A 21807-nucleotide genomic window follows, 5' to 3' on the forward strand; every position below is an offset into this window, starting at 1 on the left:
TTTGATTATCAGGGTATATTCTTTCCTCCTGGCTCTATTTTTTTCCACTCCTATTTGAAATATCATTATGTTTCTCTTTTCATAATTTTATCTGCAGTCACTGATTGACTCCTCCACGCTTGTCTGGTTCTTCTTTCAATACTGCTGTAGTATTTTGCTACTTCTACTGAAAGTCTCAGTTCTGGCCAACTACACACATCAATTTATGATTCCACACTTGCCTCTCTGTGTTCTGCCTGGCGATTCTGCTCTCGGTCACCTTCTACACTGATAGCTGGTTCTCCTGACTGCTGTTCAAGTTTATCTAATATTTTCAAAGTATAAATGTTACATTTAAATATAGGCCTGTATACTCTTTCACAATTACATGTTCAATTGTAACAATCAAGAATATTTAATTGCACTATTGCATTTTTATAATAAGCAAATTTCAGAATCATTTTCCTTCCAGGCCCTGACTCATTGAGGACAGAACAATATCTGATGAGGGAAATGGAACTTCAGACTAATTCAGCTGGTGGTGCTGATGTGAAATGGAGTTTAAAGCACTTTATCATGTATAATCAATGGAGGTTTTGACTAAATCTATATTTTATCTGTGTGATGTTCTTTGCTGTTAGTAGGAACAAGAAGTAGAAAATAATGTTCCATCCCTGAGCATTGACAAGCAAAACATTTACTGCTATGGTACATATTGGCACGGGGCGGCACGGTAGCACAGTGGTTAGCACTGCTGCTTCACAGCTCCAGGGACCTGGGTTCGATTCCCGGCTTGGGTCACTGTCTGTGTGGAGTTTGCACATTCTCCTCGTGTCTGCGTGGGTTTCCTCCGGGTGCTCCGGTTTCCTCCCACAGTCCAAAGATGTGCGGGTTAGGTTGATTGGCCATGCTAAAATTGCCTCTTAGTGTCCTGGGATGGGTAGATTAGAGGGATTAGTGGGTAAAATATGTAGGGATATGGGGGTAGGGCCTGGGTGGGATTGTGGTCGGTGCAGACTCGATGGGCCGAATGGCCTCTTTCTGTACTGTAGGGTTTCTATGATTTCGGCATTCTTGAATCTTCTCACCCACTCCATTGGAGCTGAGCTTGCATCTCTTAATTTAAAACATTAAATAGGTCAATGACAAGTCTTTTATTGGTACAGATAAATTAATACATCTTCTCCCTCAGTCCAACTGTTAATTTTACGAGTATAGTTGTAAAAACTAAAACTTCACTGAACTTAAGCACGTAATAAAGACTAACACTTCATTACAGCCTCAGAATGATTCCCTGAACCACACCAGGCAATGATGAATGGAGTTGACTACCAAGGCATAAACTATTGTCTCATAGAATAGAAGGCTGCCAGTTTGTAATGCCATCAAGCTTTTATTCTTATATTCGTGTAATAGGCTTAAACGTGGTGGCTAAATTCCTTTTGCATTGTCCTTGACAAGTACCATCTGAACAAGGAACACATTTTTCACAAAATGGTGGTCAGGTATGGGCAGCATGTTGGTATAGTAGTTAGCACTGTTGCCTCATAGCACCGCAGACCCAGGTTCGATTTCTGGCTTGGGTCACTGTATGTGTGGAGTCTGCACGTTCTCGCCATGTCTGCATGGGTTTCCTCTGGGTGCTCTGGTTTCCTCCCACAATCCAAAGCTGTGCGGGTTAGGTGAATTGGCTATGCTTACTTGCCCCTTAGTGTCCCAGGATGCAGAGTGTAGAGGGATTAGAGGGGTAAATATGTGGGGTGACAGGAATAGGGCCTGGGTAGGATTGTTATCAGTGCAGACCCGATGGGCCGAAAGGCCTTTTTCTGCACTGTAGGGATTCTATGATTCTAGGTATGTTCGAAAGTTGTTTTGATTGACCTCGTTTCGAAGGTTGGTCGTCTCTGAAATAGTGTCGGTGCACTGTCAAAACTTAATTAACACGGCTGGAAACCTCATCACATGTCTGCTCCTGATCTGTCAAGTCGCTCTCTTAAGTTTCTCTACTCCTTCTGAGTTCAGGTGCGCCTGGAGAATGACCACAAATTGTCTACCAGAATACAGAGATCTTCTGCTACCGCTGATAGTATTAATATGTAAAGCTCCCCTCATGGGTGAGAAGCAGTCTGAAGAGGTCGAGTATCAGAGGATCTGACCCTGATACACCGATCAATTTCTTTGACTTTGTAATTGATTGTAATTGATAGTCACATGAGCAGCCTGGGAATGGAGGGATACAAACGATTGGTCTAGTTGGACCAAGGAGCGGCACAGGCTTGGAGGGCCGAAGGGCCTGTTTCCTGTGCTGTACTTTGATCCACATTCCTATGCGCGAACTGTGGAAAACATATTCCATGTCTCCTTCATTGTAAGGTTTTGCAGCCATTGCACTTGACCAAGACAAACTACCAATCATTGAGCCAGTAAGTGAAGGTGTGGATAATGAAAGACCACAACAACAAAGGCAGCAGTTATTTCTTTGAGTCAACAGGAATGGAAGGAAATAATTGATCCATTTGAAATAGCAGATGCTGTGATACCACCATCCATCCAAGGAGATTGATTAAATTATTTCATATATTTAATGTGTCTTATCCAAAATCTCTAGAAAATTTTATCTTGGCGAAATGAGGATTTTCTTGTACATATGGCTCTGGAAGTTTCTATAGTAATGTAATAAAATGCCTTCATGTGTGTTTTTTCAGTTTCATTTTTGAAAATTACAGCTACATTTTGCCTAGAAGTATTTGCGCATTTAGTTTTTAAAAATAAATGGTTGATTTTTCAAAAAAAGGATGCGCCCCAACACACTTCGGTTGCCTTGGTTCCGAAAGCTGCGCATGCGCACTCAACGTTTCATGGCCCCCGCCCCGTCAAGGACCAGCGCATGCGCAACCAGCCGCTTGTCCCAACGTCTTTCTCGGGCATGCGCGTTTCGGGTGCTGCCCCAGGACGTATGCGCGCGAGATCTGCCTTCGATCACTTCACAGAGGCGAGTGTGGAGCAGCAGCCGTTTGAGGAGACGAGAAAGCGTCGCCTGCATTCGATCCCCGGGCTGGCAGTCAACTTCGCATTGTACAACGGTAAGGCATCCGCGGGCTTTTCTCCTGCCGGGCTGGCTGCGCGAGCTGCCTCTGGCCGTTAGAGCGAAACCCGCCACTTCTGTAATGGCGGCCTTTTCTTTCCGCACAAAAGGGGCCGCTCCATCAACATGGCCGGCACGGAGGTGGACGGGACGGCCCCGTGAAAGGCGCTGCTGGGTGGGAGAGGACAATCTGGATGTAGTCGTGAAGGTAGTGAGTTTGGAGGGACAAGTCGGCAGGGGGAGAGGCGCTTTCTTGGGGGCTGCCGAGTTTTTTGTGGAAGGCTGGTGCGCCCAAAATGGCGGACAGTATTATCGAGTGGGCGGGAGGATAGGTCCTTCATCACTCCGTTACCGCCTCCCGGCATCGTCTTTGCACCTACACGAGGTGTAAATACACATTGTCGAAACTCGAAAAAATTGATAGCCCGAGTCCCGCACCAATTCGTCCCTTTTCAGCCAATCCATGTTTCCTCAATTTCTCTCCTATTCTCACTCTATATTGGTTCACTGCGCAACAGTGAATTTTGGGGGAAAAAACAATTTTACTGAATCGGAGAGAGACGGAACGGAGTAAATTACGCCTGTCGAAATGTAATTCTACCATTCGATGCGATCACGGCTGATCTACCTCAGCTTCCCCATTCATTGCCCATTGGCGGCTGTGAAGATGGACGATGCTCATGGGAGGGAGGGGAGCGAGCACTTCCATCATTTCAGAAACGGCCAATCCTCGAATCGACGTCGAACAAAACATCGTCTGTATGTGTGCCGGCTTATTGGCTGGTCGGTATCTACCTCTCTCTTGTCTCATTTAAACATTTTAAAAAGTTCATGTTTGGCGGACGACCGGGGACGGAGAGCGCGCGCGGTTAGCGCGGGTTTCTCCCCTCTGGCCGCGGAGTGGGACTGCGCATGCGCGGTCGGGCTGCATTCGGAACTGGACATGGCGGCGTTGCCGGCTGTGCGCTTACGCGGGCTCTTGGTTTGTGGCGGGGTGCGGGTGAATGCGCGTGCTCCCGAGAGACTGCTCGCGGTCGATGTCTCCATGCGCGTGCGTCGGAGACTTCAGACATTACGTACCGCCGCCCAGTCATCAAACGAAACACCCCCTCCCCTTCAGGTTGCTTCCGTTACGTGGCGGACGCCCCAGAAGCGGTGAGGATGGGTCGCTGAGTGGCGTTGGCGGAACGGGGAGATCTCCCTCCCGTGCGGTGGTGACTGGACCACAGCGGCGGGTGGGCGGGCCAAGTGAATGAAAGCGGACAGAAGAGGCGGCATCTTGTGGAGACTTCGAATTCCTAGATTGAAGGCTGCTGTGATTTTAAAATGGCCGGCGCTCCCTTGGGAACGGGAAAGCTTCCGCTCGGCGTGTTTCTCTGATTTTTTTGCGTTATTTTCATCAATAGGTTTCTACAGACCGACATTTGTAAATGCAGTTCCATGTTGCTGTTTCGCGGCAAATCGTTTACTCGTCTTTCTCCCTACGTGTGCCGATACTTTCGATTGATTTCGTGCGGCTGTGCATTTCTACCTCTTGAAGGATATCTTAGATGTGCTTTTTCAATAAAATATCTATATCCATTTTGTAAACTTTTTCTGTTATACTTAGTTGTACGCTTGTTTTGGAGCTCAATAAGTTCAAGTTTGTTACGAGAGCTTGTTCGTTTTTCACTTTCAAGAAATGAACTATACACCTACTCCGAATGTTGACATTACACTACATCATTACTATACACCTGGTGATAACGAAGGGCTCCGAATTGGATTCCAAATTCAGTGTGTTGCAAATCTTAAGCTGCGCTTCAACACCATAGAAGCTCACTGTCAAACTTAAATTTGATATGCTTTGAGTAACGTGTAGGTTTTCAGAAGGTAACGCTCAGCGCTTTATTTTATGTATTCAAAAGCTGTATTTTGGCTAAACAAACTTTGATCATTTGCGACTGCGTGGAAATAAATACTATTTGAAAGGATGTTGTTCTGAAGTAGAGATGAACTGCCATGCCTCTAATTATTGAAGTGGGTAATAGTAAAATCTCTTGTTTGATTCAAAGATGAGAGCCTGGGGTATCCAGTTGATCCATATTTTGATTCTGCACTGATAGAATTGTTTAATAATTAAATTCAAGTCGCATTTAGTCAGCTGTAAGTAGAGAAATACCTGTTATTTCCACTCTTCCTGCTGCTGTCTCTGCCGTTCTCAAGAATTTATCTGATCATCTTGATGCAGAGGATAGCCTTGTTTTAATTTCTCCTAATCTTAGTTCAGCTCTTGAGTATTAGGTCTCCCAATTTTTTGGATGGGTTTTGTGAGATACAAAGACAAAATTCTTAACAGTAGATGGAAGTAAGGCAACTTAATTTATGAGAGTACTGTTAAAGTCTCCATATATAGCTCTTAATCTTTATGTATGTATTATGGGTGGCACAGTGGTTAGCACTGCTGCCTCACAGTAAGAAGTCTCACAACACCAGATTAAAGTCCAACAGGTTTATTTCGTCGCACACGCCACTAGCTTTCGGAGCGCTGCTCCTTCAATTCCCAGCTTGGGTCATTGTGTGGAGTTTCTCCCCATGTCTGCATGCGTTTCCTCCAGGTGTTCCAGTTCCTCCCACAGTCCAAAAGACATGCTAGTTAGGTGCATTGGCAAAGCTAAATTATCCCTCTGTGTACCCAAACAGGTGTTGGAGTGTGGCGACTAGGGGAATTTCACAGTAACTAAATTGCAGTGTTAATGTAAGCCTACTTATGACACAAATTTTGAATTCTGGCTTCAGTCTCCCCAGGGTAGTGAAGTTTAAAGAAACATGTTTGTCTCACATCATGCCCAACTTTCTTAAGTGTTAATCAGCTATTGGGAAACGCAAGGTTTGAAAGCCTGGTCAGCAAAATCTGGTGGGGATGCTAATTTTCTCATGCTGTATTAGAATATAGATCATTCTAAGGGATTGAAAGGTGAGCAATACAGTGGGCCAATAATGTTCCTTTAATGTGGTCCCTTGCATGGTACATAGCTGAAAATCCATTTCAAAGTTTTCTACATGCAATCTACCATCCACGATTATTTCATTAAATTGAACAGTGGTCTTTAGATGGTGTGGACATCATTGCCAATCTGGGTGAGTATAAGCAATGTTTCCTGGACTGTGCAAGTGTAAAATTGGACACAGTTGCTTGTTGGAGCTGCTTGGAATATGTTCTATTGAATGTCAAGCACCAATCCATGAGTACAAGTTACTTTGTAAGTATGCTGTTGAGTTATATTCTTACTATTTTTCCTGCAAAATCTGCAATAATAGCCACTCATTCATGTGTGTTGGAGCATTTTCTGCATCCTGAGTGGAAATTAATACAACACTCATTTTTCAAGTAGGTATAATAGTGAAATCTAATACTCTTACAATTTTAGTTTGTATGTTCATTATCAAGCCTGGAAATTTTAAAAATGGCTTGATTGTGTGGAATTTTAGTATCAGCAAACTTGGGCCCAGCTTCAGAAACGGACAATGGTACATATTATCACTGGTTAATTTTCTATCTTAATTAATTTGGCAAGTTATCTAATTGCAATGACTGGTGACATTTTTAGTTTTGTGCATCCACAGTAATCTGATTTTCCAGGAAACTAATGGGAGCTGGATGGCAGTTTGTTTGCTCAAATACAGCACTCTTGAATCTTTACAGTTACTGGAAAAGAGATGGCTTCTCTGTAAAATGTTCATCAAAAATTAAAGCGGATGGTATAAAATTCTAGGGTTTTCAGTTACCGACTGACACTAAAATGAAATGCTGGAAACAAATTTGTACTTAATCTGAATATGGTAGCTCTTAACTATCTGAAAGTCATCTAATTTTTGAAGTTGTCTTGCAGGACACTTGGTAACGACTTCTCCTCAAACGTCTGAAATCTAATGCAAATGGCAATTTTCTCTCTTTTGTTTCACGTGGTAAAGCACGTAAAGGATTCTAAATGATGTCCCGGAGAAGAAGCAGAAGCCCGTCCCGAGAACACCGAATGCGTGGTGAACGTGGTGCAAGTACCAAGACTGACAGCGCTGATCCTCGAGATCTTGAGAGGCGCATTTTTGTTGGAAATTTGCCCACCGACTCCATGGTGAGGAAGGATTTGGAGGATATGTTCATTAAATACGGCAAGATAAATGGTTAGTATCTGGAAACGTTAGACATTCCAACTGAATCCAGTTACTTGATTTTTAATGTCCTACCTGTTACTACTTGAAAGGTATGTTACCACAATTTCAGAATTGAACCAAACTACGTCTGCGCTGTTCGATGCCATTTGCTCCTAAGAGGTTAGCAACAGTTTCAGTTGGAAAACACTAAGCCTAAGAAAACTTCTGACCCAATAGTTTGTTCCTTATTGGGTGGAGCAATATGCTAAAACAATTTGAAGCATTGGTTTGCCTACCTGTGCTGACTGCGCATCTCTGAATTTCCATCTCAAGTAATGGAAATTCTTAAAACTTGTAAAGGGAGAGTGTTAAAACGCGTTTCGTGTGGAAAAGGTGAGTTTGATTCTTCGACGTCCAGTTCAGTCACGGTAAATCAATGCTATGATGTGCACAAGTTGATGGTGTGCATAAAAATGTCCTTTGTCTTTGTCCGAGTAAGGTTGACAGTGTTTGGTCCAGAGCATCAGAGTAATTTGCAGATTATTGGTCCACTTTCTGCAACAAAGTCGACTAACAATGTGCTTACACTCAGCACAGTCAGTAGAATGTTGAACTAGTATATATTTTCTCATCTATAAAAGTCAGAGTAGCATGTTATTACAACATGAAAGTACTGCTATGAGGAGGTTTGTATATACCCTATAATCTTCCATGTAGGTCAGATTCTGCCTTATTGTCCAGCATGCAAAATTTGCATTCTGGTGTGGCATTAATTCTGCATGGTGCAATGACTTCCTTGTCCATTTTATTGAGTTGCAACTTGGAAACCATCATTGATGTAATTCACTTGAACTTCCCTCAATAACAGGTGATTGGTTGTCCTTGATCCGTCATCCATGGCCTCTTTTCAACATGTCAACAACCTGCGGTCAATGAATTTGCCAAAAGATGCAATGCTGCAGGAGGTGATGGAGGATGATTTCACTTATTACAATTCAATTTTATCGTAAGCGAATCTGATTGAACAGTAGTGCTTCTGGTCAAAACAACGTCAGAATTTTATAGATTCTTTTATTTCAGGATGCTGGAGATAACTTAAGTTTTATTTAAGTTGATACCTTGCTGTTGAAGTCCCAAAAGGGAAGAGCTGTTTCTTTGTCTTTAACTGCCCTTCAGGAAGAAAGGATGTTCAGGGAACAATTCATTCTAAATACAGCTAAGTGCAGTTGTTGGCTGTAAACAAAATGAAAACAACTCCAAGTTAATTATTAATGTCGCTTTTTTCTGGCAGCCATTGCCTCTTTGTAATTGGATGGAATTTTGACTGCTGATTCAACTTGAATTTAGTGAACAGTGGAGATGGAGGCTGCAACCAGATCAGTCATAATCTCATTAAATGGCAGAGCAGGCTTGAAGGACTGAAAGACCTACTCCTGCATGTAGTCCTATGTTCCTAAAATGTATCTATCAACATCCAGGAGTTGCCATTTATTGGAAACTGAACCACCACATGAAGACTTGATTACAAGAGGTCTGAAGTTTGAAAGTCTGGTGATTCGGTTGCCTCTGTCTGTCTACCACCTACAAGGAGACAAGTCAGGAGAGTTATGGTACATTCTCCACTTGCCTGGATAAGTGCATCTCCCAACGATGGTCAGAAGCTTGACACCATCTAGGATGAAGCAACCTGTTTAGTCTTCACCCCATCCACTTCAATATACATTTGCTGCCTCCACCACTGCACAGTGTATGCAATATATAGGATGCACTGCAGCAATTCAACAAGACTCCTTTGGCAGCACTTTTCAGACCCATGACCTCTACCATCTGAAAGGACAAAGATAGCAGAAGCATGGAAAAACATCTCCTTCAAGTTACGCTCCAAGCTATCTTTATTGGAACTATTGCACTGTTCTTTCGCCTTCTCTTGGTCAAAATCTTGGAACTTCCTTCCCTGCACTGGCCTTATTTGCCCCAAGTGGACTGCAGTGATTGAAGAAAGCGGCTCGATACTACCACCACCATCTCTGGACATTTGGGGATGAATAACAAAAGCTGGCCTAGTCATTGATGCCTACATCCCATGAAAGCATTTTAAACATTTAACATTTTTGTTCATGTTCCTTTAGTGCTTGTGTGGGTCACGGATGTGTATGAAGGCTGTGTTCTTGTAAAAACGATGTCTCATGCATCTGCATGGGTGGGGTGAAATTCAGTGCAAGGAATGTTTTCCTCTTCAGTTTTGAGTGAATGGATTCCCCCTCAACAAAATCATGTATCCGTTAATGTTTACTGTTTGCAATTTACTGGCTTCAGGATGTGTGGGAGACTACAATTAACTCTCAAGTACCTTTTAGTCCAGTGGTTCTCTCCAGCAATCTGCTTGAAGTGTCTACCGTTACAAGCTTGTATCACTTCTAACACTTTTCCATAAAGGAATTGGGAAGTATTGCATCCATCTCCAGACAACTGCTTATCTTGGTATAGTTTTTCTAGCCTTGAATGTTGGTCGTTATTGATTGCCATACGTAATGCCAATTCATCATCCCTCACAGAGACTCACTTACTAAATTGAAGCATAAGCATTTATTTAGATCTGTCTGTTAAGACTGAAGAAATATGGATGGAATCTGAGGATTTATAACATTTGCAAATTGGAAATCTCATTTTTGGGATTGACTTAGTTGAACAGATTTTTGAAAATTGCTCTGTCCTTCAAATATTCTACTACAAAAGAAATTTGTGAGCAGAGGCGTTAAACCCAGGTGTAGAAGTGTCTAAAGGTGGAGCAATCTTGGACTGAAAGTTCAGACAAAATATGGAATGCTACTGTGCAATTGATAAGAGTAGTTTGGATTAGTAGGTGCACATGGCAAACAAGGTGGAATCTGCCTGTATAGTCAAGTTACATAATATAACGTGCAAGTTTGGTTTGGAATTATGAAGATTTTTAAGATCTGAAGTTAAATCTATGAAATATTGTATAGTTTTGACAGCTGTCCAAAATCTAGCTGTCAGACCTGCTGAGATTTTCCAGCATTTTCTGTTTTATTTGTATTTATTCAATTTCAAACTCCTGTTCAGTTGGTTTATGTACATTTGTTTATCTGTTGGCTTTTTTTTTGTAGTTGACTGGCACAACAATAATGCATTTCCTGTGATATTGCTAGCTCAATAATCAGGTTTCACTATTAATATGCTATTCGTCACCCACATTTTTACTGGGCAGGTAGAACCAGGGTGAATAGAGCCAAATGACAAATGCAAAATACTGTGGATGCTGGAATCTGAAACAACACAAAAATTCATCAGAGCTGCTCTGACGAAGGGTCAGCTAGACTCAACATTGGTTCTATCTCTCCACAGATGCTGTCAGACCTGCTGAGATTTTCCAGCATTTTTTTGTTTTTGTATCTCAGCCAAATGACAGTCTGCCACATCTCTGCAACATATAGTCATCAGCGTATTGGGTACCAGGGCCGAGTCAAAATCATTGTATAATATTCATTGCTAGCATAATGGTGAATCTATAGCAAGAACTATTATGTTTCCTCAGATTCCTATATTAATGTCAGATTATCTTTGTAATTTTGGTTTTCCCACCATACAATAGAATGTTTTCCAATGCAATGGGTTGCAGGGCAGAGAAGTTTCAGCCTTTTGGTGGAAATCTGACTTTTTGACTTTGCAATTACTCCCTTCAAAATGGTTTTCTGACCTCTGCCCCTCTCTTGTATTCCTTCCAAGTACAATTATTTTCTGCTTGTACCTGATTCCAAGCATTGTGTTACGATGCGGAGGTTGACTCCCTTTTGAGAAGCAACACTGAATCCCCCAAAGAGGAATACCTCTCCTCGTAATCTGTTGTGTGTGTTCTTCAGTAAGGTTTAGTGGTTAACTAATAGAAATACCTGACATTTATTCTAAAATGAGCACTTAACAATGTATTTATTTAACTAACAGGGAACTTTAACTGAACAAGTAACATACTGAATAAAATAGGATTCTAATGGAATGCTGTTCAAATAAATACAATACTAATTTAACTAAAATATATAATGGCATTCAGTCACTCAAAAATACAACCAGGTTTGTGATTTTGTAGATTTTTGGAGTTCCTCTGTTGATTCCTCTAAGTGCTTACTGATTTGGTACCTTTCACTAGTTTGTGCGTTCTCTTAAAAGATATCAGAATCTGGCAAAGTTGAGACCACCTCGCAAGGCTTGAAAGGTGTTCTTCTGTTGCTCTCCTGTTTTTCCCCCAGCACACGCTGACTAATCAATTTTCATAAAATAGGGTTGGTCTGATGTTATCAAAACCATGAAATTCCAATTTTATAGGTTTCCGAGTATCTGCTTTAAATTGATTGGGCTAAATTCAAAAAAGCAGATTGTCTTATCAAGACTACTGCTTGACTTTTTGATACAATCGTTTCAGCTTGGACTCTATGCACTTTGCATTTTAAACCTCCAAGCTCTGAAACAAAATACCAGTCTTTAAAGGGACATTGCAATATTTTTGTTCCCTCTAGCATTTTTACAATTACCAACGTCAAATTCCAACTTTGCAACAATTGCCATGGCTGATTTGGAAGTCATGATGTGGAGATGCCGGCGTTGGACTGGGGTAAACACAGTAAGAAGTTTAACAACACCAGGTTAAAGTCCAACAGGTTTATTTGGTAGCGCTTTTGCTACCAAATAAACCTGTTGGACTTTAACCTGGTGTTGTTAAACTTCTTACTGATTTGGAAGTGCCAGAACAATTATTGGTGGAGTGTTGCATATCAGATTCCTCAATCCCTCTTTCTTGCCTTGTTTGAGGAGAAGTCTGTTGGGGCTGTTGCGGCAAATTTCTGTAGAGGTGGAGAGCATGCAAGTGCTTCCTTCAGACCCTGAGTGGATTTGAATAAAGGATGTCAGTCCATCCTGGAAAATAAATCAGCAATAGCAGTGTCAACTGGGCAAGAGCCACATGTTGGCTTGACACATTGTTGGCCTGTCAAGTGGAGGCACACTTTGGTAGGTTTTGTAATCTGTTCCATTCTTAGGTTTGCTGATCCCAAGATTATAGAATCCTTACATGCAGGAGGAGGCCATTCAGCCCATCTAGTCTGCACTGACTCTTCTGCAGAGCATCTTACCCAGGTCCAATGCCATGTATTTACTCTGTTGACCCACACAGCCTTCGCATCTTTGGGCACTAAGGGACAATTTAGCATAGCCAATCCACCTAATCTGCATGTCTTTAGAGTGTGGGAGGAAAGCAGAGCACCTGGAGGAAACACGCAGACATGGGAAGAACATGCAAGCTCCACACAGACAGTGACCTTGGGCTGAAATTGAACCCGGGTCTGAGGCAGCAGCGCTAACCAACATACTGTCCCAAATTCTGATTTAGAGTAATTAATAGGTGAACCAAAGCATTAATTTAATCGCTAGCAATTGCAGTAGTCATTTAATTGGTATTTAGAGCTTGCCATCAAGTTACCCTTGCAGAAACATGGTCAGATATCCAATGATCTTGCTGATCTCTTTTGACCTGATGTCGTGCATGCAATCCTTTGTTCTAAACAACTGTACACTGAGAACATTTTGAACACCAACATATATAGATGAAAGACTCTCTCATAGCTGTAGACAAGTACGTGAATAATTTGATTGATGTTGTGATCGTTTTTTCAATAATACATGTGCAGCCTAATATTTACAATTCAAAATATATAGCTTGTTTACATGTACAAGGTTTACATTGTCAAGATAAAAAAATCTTTGGCTTAGGACTTAAAATATGCACCGTTAACTTTTGTCCCATTGATAGAAAGAACTGAACGATATTTCAAGAGGTGAGTCTTCCTCAATGTCCAGAAAATGATGATGTGGATTGGCCATGCTAAATTGCCCTATAGTGTCCCAAGATGCGTAAATTAGGGAGATTAAATGTGTGGGGTTACAGGGATAGGTAGGGGTGGGTAAGATGTTCTGTTGGAGATATATTGGAGACTCAATTAGCCAAATTGCTTCCTGCATTGTAGGGATTCTATGAATGTTGGTGTCTCCACCTCTTCTCTGAGCCTGTCCTTATTAAGACCTGTCTTTGACATTCCCTGTCCTAATGTTTCTTGTGTTTTGCCTGATTATACTCCTGTGAAGCACTTGATGCAAGATGTTTTGTTTATTATAGTGACTGTTTATACCTAGGGTCTGCTGATGAGGCAAATTCAAACCAGTCACAGCAACGTTTGCAAAATTTTGACATTGAAAAGTTTGTCAGTATGTTATTACAGTCATGCTATCTTCGTATGGTGGGTTACAGCAGTCAGGTTATTTGGTCAGTCATGTCCATGCTGGCCCCACTTCCCCACCTCTTTTTTTTCCCCCCTGAGGTCTCCAAAAAATAAACAGTTTAAACAGTTAATTCTCGGATTCCTTTTTAAAGGCCTCAATTGAATAGGCCTCCTCCGCACTCGGGCAGTGGCATTCTAAATTCTAGCTGTTCTCTGCAAGCAAGGATTTTCTTCAGGTTGTTACTGCTTCTTTCACTTCATCCTGTATTACATGTACTGCATTGAATGCTGAGGTCACTTTTGTGATTTGATTGGATTCATCCACAGAAAGGGAATGTAATACTTCTAGCCACAAAATTCCAGCCGGTTGAAGTGGCCTGGAAAGATCTGCATTTCACAACAGCCAAGTGCTATAATTTTTCGGTGTCTCTCTCTGCAGTAACTTTGTGCTATGATGTGTACATGATTCCATGTCACAAAATTTTCACACCACTTTTTGTCTTCACTCACTCAGAATTGAATATTTTAAACTGAAGAGAATGTCATTTTTTGACTAATGCCAACAGACCTGGACAGTTATGATTTTAAAATTCTATCTGCGGACGGAATTGGAATTCATAGAACTGATGAAGCAAGATCATTAATCAGATTTGAAACAACAGTTTTAAAACTGGTGAATAGGCAATATCATGTAACTATATTAACTTGCCCTCCCATTCTACAGGGACAATTTAAAAGCACAAGGTTGTTAATTTTTATGTTGTGCTCTCTTTAATCCATAGCATAACTGAAGGTTCTCAATTTTGAAAGCATGAATTTGTTGTAATCTCTAGTTTTAGCACATGAACAGTTGATTAATAGAATAGCTTCTGTGCTGGCTATAAAGTCTTTATTGTATAACCAATTCTTTGATTACCTTTCCATTCCGGCTACTTGAGGCACCCTGCTAATGACCACTTCCAAAGATGAAAAGCAGTATGAATGCAATTATAAGTTTCAGCAAGCTGTGAATGTTAAGTATCTTTATTACAAAGGCATTATTCTTTTTCATAAATTTAAATTCCCCAAAATTGTTGATATTTGTTTAATCATTTGTTCGGATGTTGCAAGAAAGGTTTTGTCTAATGTGTATGCATATACAATGGGAGTAGTTGAACAATGGTCAACACCCTCTGCCTAATTGGTGACATGGGCCATTTGAAACACACAATTGTCCAATATGAACCAATTGAGTAATCCTGGGCAGGCTCGACTGCACTAATCGTATTTAGTTTTTCAGTACTTAGCAACTTTTAACATCCGTAACTCAGAAGCTTTGGACTAGTTTTCACATGTTTCAACTTAAGATCTAATTTATGATTGCTGTTTTATTAATAGCAATGATTGACAAAGATTGTTATAATTCCAGGTTTGAAAATTGCAATCAGACAAATCTGTTGTTCTGTCATGTTTGGCAATCTCATCTCTCAGAATCATAGAAATCCTACAGTGCAGAAGGAGGCCACTTGGCCCATCAAGTCTGCACTGACAACAATCCCACCTAGGCCCTATCCCCGTACCACACATTTACTCTGCTAATCCCTCTAACCTATGCATCCTGGGGCATGTAAGGGGCAATTGAGCATGGCCAATACACCTAACCCTTGCATCTTTGGACTGTGGGAGGAAACCAGAGCACCCGGAGGAAACCCACACGGACATGGGGAGAATGTGCAAACTCCACACTGACAGTGGCCCAAGCCAGGAATTAAACACAGGCTCCTGGAGTTGTGAGGCAGCAGTGCTAACCACTGTGTCACCTTGCTGCTTTCACACGAAGCACTGGATATTGAATTTCAAACCATGGACTGGTTACAGCAGACGGAGACTATTTGGTCAGTCATATCCATGAAAGCCCTACTCTTCTCCCCCCCCCCCCCCCCCCCCCCCCCCCCCCCCTGTCTTTTCCCTAGTCCTGCAAAAAAAAAAATTCATAATTCTCAGATTCCTATTTGAAGGCCTCAGTTGAATGGGCTTCCACCACACTCAGGCAGTGGCATACTAAACGCCAGCTACTCCGCAAAACAAGGATTTTGTTCAGGTTGTTATTGCTTCATTCACAAATCATCTTTATTTGGTGTTCCCTGGTTCTGGATTATTCCGCCACTGGGATGCAGGTTGAGTATCAGTTATCTGAAATTCTTGGGGCTGATCACGTTTTGGATTTCATTTCACATATGGGACAGGCATACTTGGGTTACAATAGCATAAGTCTAGACTGACTATAGTCTATATGTGTTTCACTGAATAATGAATACATGGTATGTGTAAAAAGTTCCCACCCATGACGTTACCTACGATGCTGCTTATAGAAATGGGTTCAGAATGTCAATATGCAAACAAACAGCTAATGGTCTGGTGCAATCAACGATGTCTATGTTGGATTGGATCACTTCAGCTGAGGTCAGGAACTTTGTTCATTGAGGTTCCAAAATAATGGAGTTTTTGGATGTGGTCAGTTTTTGGATTTATGGATAAAGGATGCTCAACCTGTAGAAATATTTGCTCTTTGCATATTCTTGATTCTGCATTTCTAAGTCTTTGGATAATTCTTAGACTGCACAAAATATTAGAATTAACAGCAATCCCTGATAGGGTTAGAGACTTTGATTCAAAGCAAATTATTGCTTTCTTTTCGCTTCACGTAGTCCCAACCCCTATCTAGCTAATCCTGGGCCTACTCCTAGTTTGTATGTGTATTTGTTTCTGTGTGATCTTGACTGAACTTGATGGCTTCAACAATGGAAGAGTGGAAATTGGTGACTTAGCACAATACCCATGCTGAAATTTCTTCATTGTGCATAAAATTGTGCTGCTGTCACATTGACTAGGGTACAGTTTGATTGTGAGATTGTTTTAACATTTAGTTGGACATCCACGTTCACTGTTGTTGGTGGTTGCTTTTGTACATGTTGATTTATGAATATGAAGCTTGAATGGACTTGAGGTTTGCTCTACTGATGGAAAGAAACAACTTGCCTTGCACAACTTTCGAACCTGATTTTAATTGGAGATAGGGCTATCCACAAAGTGAAAAGTATTGCATGTTAACTTTGAAAGTGCCTGATTTTTCAAGATAGTTTTTATTAGCTTGCACATTTGCTTCTGAAGATTGGCCAGTGTTTAAAACCTAGGTTCTATTAATGTTAAAATGGCAATGTCTACTAAATAGCAGTGGTTTTCCCATGGAATAAAATTTTGCAGCCATCTTTTACTGACTTGTGTGACAGTTGCATTAAACTAATGTATGACTATATTTGTTAACGTCTGAAATAAAGATTTTAATGGGCTGTTTAAGCTGAGAACCTGTATATTTTGTATTGAAGGCATATGCTGCTTTTGTCTTTTTGTTCAAATACGGATGCATACATTGTTCCAGTTGCTTAAAAGCTGAAGTCCTGTTTAAGTCTTCACTGCTAAAAATTTCCTAATATTCATGCACAAGTTGCTAATGTTAGCCAGATTTAATGTGGAATAAGAACTGCTGTTGAACAAAATAACAGACCCTGCAATTTCGTGCGGTATCTTATTCGGGTCACTTTTATCTATTCAGTAGTCCTCGTGGACATAAAAGCACTTGCACCATACAGGACTTTTCCACTTATTGTGAATGTGCAATGGCCCATTGCACAGAGACAAATGTCATTAGCAAATTTGCAGAGCTAGAACAGATCTGCAAAGTTGGAATGAATTGGGATTTGTTTAAACATTAACATACACTTTCTAGTACATATTGATATCTTAAAGATGTTCTATAAATCCCGATCTAGCACTTCAAATTGCTTTTCTGTGAAGTCATATTTTTAACTAATAACAAGAATGGCAATTTTCAAGAAGTTGTGTGAGCGGTCAAGAGTTTACAATATATTAATTATGCTGTTGCTTTTGATGGCTGCTTTCAGCATAAAGGCTTCATTTTGGTATTGTCTGCAAGTGGCTGATACTTCTGGAAAAGCTGATTGTTCTTATTGAGGTCTTGCTTGCAACTTTTTTTGGAGTTATTTTCTCTACACTGGAATTTTGCCTGGCCAAGTGAACAGTTTGAAGAATTAATGGACCTCAACATCATTTCTATTGACCTTTTGTGAACTAGACATTGCCAGTTTAACTTGCAAGGGTCAAAGAAAATAATTTTGCTCTGTTGACTGGAGATTTTTGAACATCTGGAATTTTTCCATCCCACAGGTATGTACATTTTCATTAACAACATTAATTTTGCAGCTTTATCAATGCACCATGGATTTGGGTTTGTGCAGTTTGATCGTGTTGAGGATGCTAAAGCTGCCGTGCAAGGAGAGAACGAGCGAATGTGTAGAGGGTACAGATTAGGTAAGAACTTGAGATAACTGCAAGTGTCTTCAAATGTATACTTGTGAATGTATTGGGATTTACAAGCCTTAGAATACTTAAAGGAGTGTATTGCTTAATAATTGATGCTCAATTTTATTCTGGACCTCTGTGCATTTGTGTATTGGCCCATATTTTCAAATGAATGGATTTGAAAATGCGCATTTTCGTGTCTTAACACTAGTTTTGGCATGTTTGGTATCCAAGTATGTTTCATTGTGGTAATCCAGAATTTATTCTGAATGTGGTAACATTGCACCACTCAGTCTGTTTGACTAATTATATGTTTGGTACAACTCAAAATGATCATAGAATAAGTATAATTTTGTGTTCTTGGGATATCTTGCTGTCGATTTTATTCAAACCATGTGTGTGAAGATGTACAATAAGTAGTTTATCGTCTGATTTTTAACTTTGGCTGTACTGGAGGATTCTTTCCTTTTTTTCAATTTTCCAAGCTTGTTATATATAGCATTTCCACCAAGATTTGTATTGTTAAGAACATAATTCAGATGCCAGTTTGTGATTGCTTGTCTGAAAAAAGTGATTATGCTTAATGCAGTAACACATTATTGTTAATAAACATTTATGTTAATCAATCTTGTCAGATATGTTTGCATTCTTAAGTATATTTCTGTTTTTGTTTTGTACAAATTGGTTGGTTGATTCTTTTCAGATGTTAATATGGCAGCTGAAAGAAGAAATTCGAATAAAACTGCACGGAGACAGAGTCCTCCGAGAAGGTAATAAAACTTGTGCATCTTTTTTTCACGAGGACAAGACGGTGATGGGATGACGGCCGTTTTTGTTAAAATCCACATAATGCTGTTCTAAAATTGGCCTGTTTGGCCTTTGACTGTGACGTAAGTTATAAATATAAATTTTACAGATACCTCTCAGGATTTTGTTTTTGCGTATAGGATCAGTTGTACGTTCTGAAAGCATTTAATAAAGTGTGTAGCATTATTGCGTATGTATGTCAACGATGTAATTTAGTTTTTATACAAAATGAATAAAAATTGGTGCATTTTGAAATGAATTGCAACTTGCAATGAATTTTCCAAGTATTCTTTGGGACGTTGACCGTGTGTCATGGGTCCCAGTTTAGCGTGTTTCTGTTCCACATCACTTTGCATCTCGTTTGCTGTTGCGTCCATTCTCTTTACATGTTGAGGCTTAAAATGCTTGTAATTTTGTGCTCTACCTCATGAGGGTAAGTATTGGAGGGGAATTGGGTCAAGGGAGCAGGAGACTGATTTAGAACTGGCAATGATTATCTTTTGCCAAAATAACTTGTTGCTACATGCTGCTGCAGCCTATCATTGTTCCTTTCATCTGGAGCACACGATGAAGAGGACTTAAAAGGCTGTATTATGGCTGGTGCCATGACAAAAGTAGTTCAGATCAACTGAATCAGAATTCAATCATGCAGACTGTATTCTGTAGGTCTGTTTAGGAACGCTGAAACCTGTTCTCTACATGAAAGTTGTAGAATCACTGGTGTGTTGTCCTGCATGCTCCATTAGCCACGGTATATATACACCAGTATCCAAAATGCTTGACTATACTGGTATCAACAACATGGCATGTGCAACCTCCTGAATCATTACTTGAAAGGAGCAGCTTGTGTAATTCTGCCAATAGATACCATCATTGGAGTTTCTTGCAGCACTTTGTTCATGATTTTTGTGGATCTCCGCCACATTCTTGGTGAAAATCACTTTTCTTTAGGTACAAATTCTTTCCGTCTTCCATTTGTACTGTTTCTTTTGTATAAAATATTAAATAAAAGGTAAGTAACAGCACAAGATTTTATTTGGAAGTGCTTGGACGTTGTGATCAGAAAGTGACTCCTAAGAAAATCATTTTCGTGACATATCTGGAAAATGGGTGTGGCGTTGATAGAATCTGAATCTTCAGCGCTGTTGAACAATGTTGGCATAACTGGATCTCGGGCATATAGAAGACTTTGCTGCAATTCCATCCTGAATGATTCAGTGGAGTGGGTGGGGGGCATCAAAAGCATCAAAGGAAGCAATCAACTAAATGCAATGATGGCAATGATTTAAATCAAACTGGAAGGTGGGAGAGATCTTCTGGATTTAATGCTCTGATCTCGCCATGAACTTAAAAGCCATGGCATTTTATTGAGGTTCTTTAGTTATATAAACTAGACATCAGCATAGTGATCTGTTATGAAATGCATACTGTCGCCCATCAATTCTTAAACTCTCAACTCAAATTATCTCCAGGCCATCTCCTGTTTTTCTTTCCTAGTGTTAAATTATCCAGTTCTCAAACACTATTTAAGATGTATCATAATCAAATGTATTGAGTTTGGTGATTTATGTGCAGCTGAGAATCTGAAAATTTCCCATCCCAAAGTGTCCTCCTTTTCCTTAGCCAGCAAACTTTAATGGTATAGTTATAAATTGCTTCACATGGGCTATAGTGGCATTCCAGAAATGCTTAGCAGGTTTTCATTGTTAGTGGTAGAGATTTGGAAGGGGAGAGGGCAAACATGCCAAGTTGTGAAAACTGCTTGTATCAGTTAGCTAAATGTTCCACTAAACCACACTGACCTGTTTTATTAGCTGCTTAGGGAGTACATGTAGGTATATTTAACCAATTCCGTCATCTTTTTTGCCCCTTGAATTTATATATGAGCAATATATCAGTTTACTCTGCATTTGTGGTATTAGCTGTTAGACTTCAAACTGAAAATTTGTAGTCTATAGGTGTGCATAGCACGTTGGAGGTTTTAAGATTCAGCCTCAATTGTTACAGCAGCTGGCATTTTTTTCTAAATAACCTCATTGAATTGTTTGCTTTTCATAGAGATCCATTTGCCTTTGGTGATGAACGTGATGCAAGGCGTGAACGCTCTCCACTTAGACCTGCCAGAGATGAGCGAGATGCAAGGGATCCCCTGTATGATAGGTACAGGGATGCTAGAGACCCCAGGGACCCAACCTACAGGTAAAATTACTAATTTTGGATTTTTTGCCTGCCTTTCAATAGAATATTTGCAACAATCAAAAGACCAAAGTATGTAATTTTGGCTATTCATGGCTGGGTAGTCATTATCTGTTAAAACCCAATAACTGTTAATCAGTTTGCATTTACAAGTTTGAAACATTGATTATCGTATATCTTAAGCGTTCCATTTTGTTTTTGACAGAAACTAAAACTGTAACATCAAGTTTGAAATTTCAGATGTCCTTCAGACAGCAACTTAGTGACAGAGTTTAGGGCAGGAGAAAACCACTGAGACTTAAGTCACATTATTCCCTTTTATATAGAGAAAGTGACAAAGGGAGCAACTTTGTTGTCTTAATTCTACCCGTGAATTCAGGCCATTGAGGTATTTACCTTTGTGACTGAATGACGACAGGTGTTTCAGATGGCTTGAAATGTGATGGTTTTGTGAAGCTGCCAATCTCCCGTCGCTCAGTTACGTTGCAAAATATACCATGCAGAATTTCCACATCATTATGCATTTACACACACGAATAATTGGAATGTACTGAGAATCATGGTGAGTATCTGTAAAATCTCCAGCTCCTGAGGTTGTTTGGTGCTTCGCTTCACTTATGGCATTGGAGAGAGTTGAACATGGATCCAGATTTGTGGATTGGCAAAACATTCAAGGACTTCAGAGAGAACAGCAAGGATGAAAATAGGTGGTTGCAAGTTCAGAGCGGTTGATTATGATTTCTGAGATTTACGGCAGATTTGAAGTTGAAAGATGGGTCAGTACTTTAGGGAAAGGTCAAATCTGGTTTCCAAGTAGCTATATGTAGCTAATCGGCTGCATAATACTGCCATGTGGAACATATCAACTGTTAGGAGAAATCACTTTTATTTACTTTAAAATGATCATGTCTTTTGTGGTCATGTGATTTTCCAATCAAAATTAAGGATAGTGTTACTTTG

The 21807-nt window shown here is 40.3% G+C and overlaps 1 protein-coding gene across 3 annotated transcripts in view; it reads left to right on the forward strand.

Moving 5' to 3' along the window:
• Positions 1 to 2920: 2920 nt before the first annotated feature.
• LOC144508461 (nuclear receptor coactivator 5-like) overlaps positions 2921 to 21807 on the forward strand; it is a 45365-nt gene continuing 26478 nt past the window's right edge. The window contains exons 1-5 of one of the 3 annotated variants that reach the window (XM_078236392.1): positions 2921 to 3062; positions 7019 to 7228; positions 17746 to 17853; positions 18548 to 18614; positions 20710 to 20850. In XM_078236392.1, the coding sequence (XP_078092518.1) occupies positions 7036 to 7228; positions 17746 to 17853; positions 18548 to 18614; positions 20710 to 20850 (509 nt within the window). In that variant the 5' untranslated portion in view covers positions 2921 to 3062; positions 7019 to 7035. The remainder of the gene's footprint in view (positions 3063 to 7018; positions 7229 to 17745; positions 17854 to 18547; positions 18615 to 20709; positions 20851 to 21807) is intronic. The other 2 variants (XM_078236393.1, XM_078236394.1) reach the window with 2 other exon arrangements.

This window comes from Mustelus asterias, chromosome 20 (genome assembly GCF_964213995.1).
Source record: "Mustelus asterias chromosome 20, sMusAst1.hap1.1, whole genome shotgun sequence".
Lineage (NCBI taxonomy): Eukaryota > Metazoa > Chordata > Chondrichthyes > Carcharhiniformes > Triakidae > Mustelus > Mustelus asterias.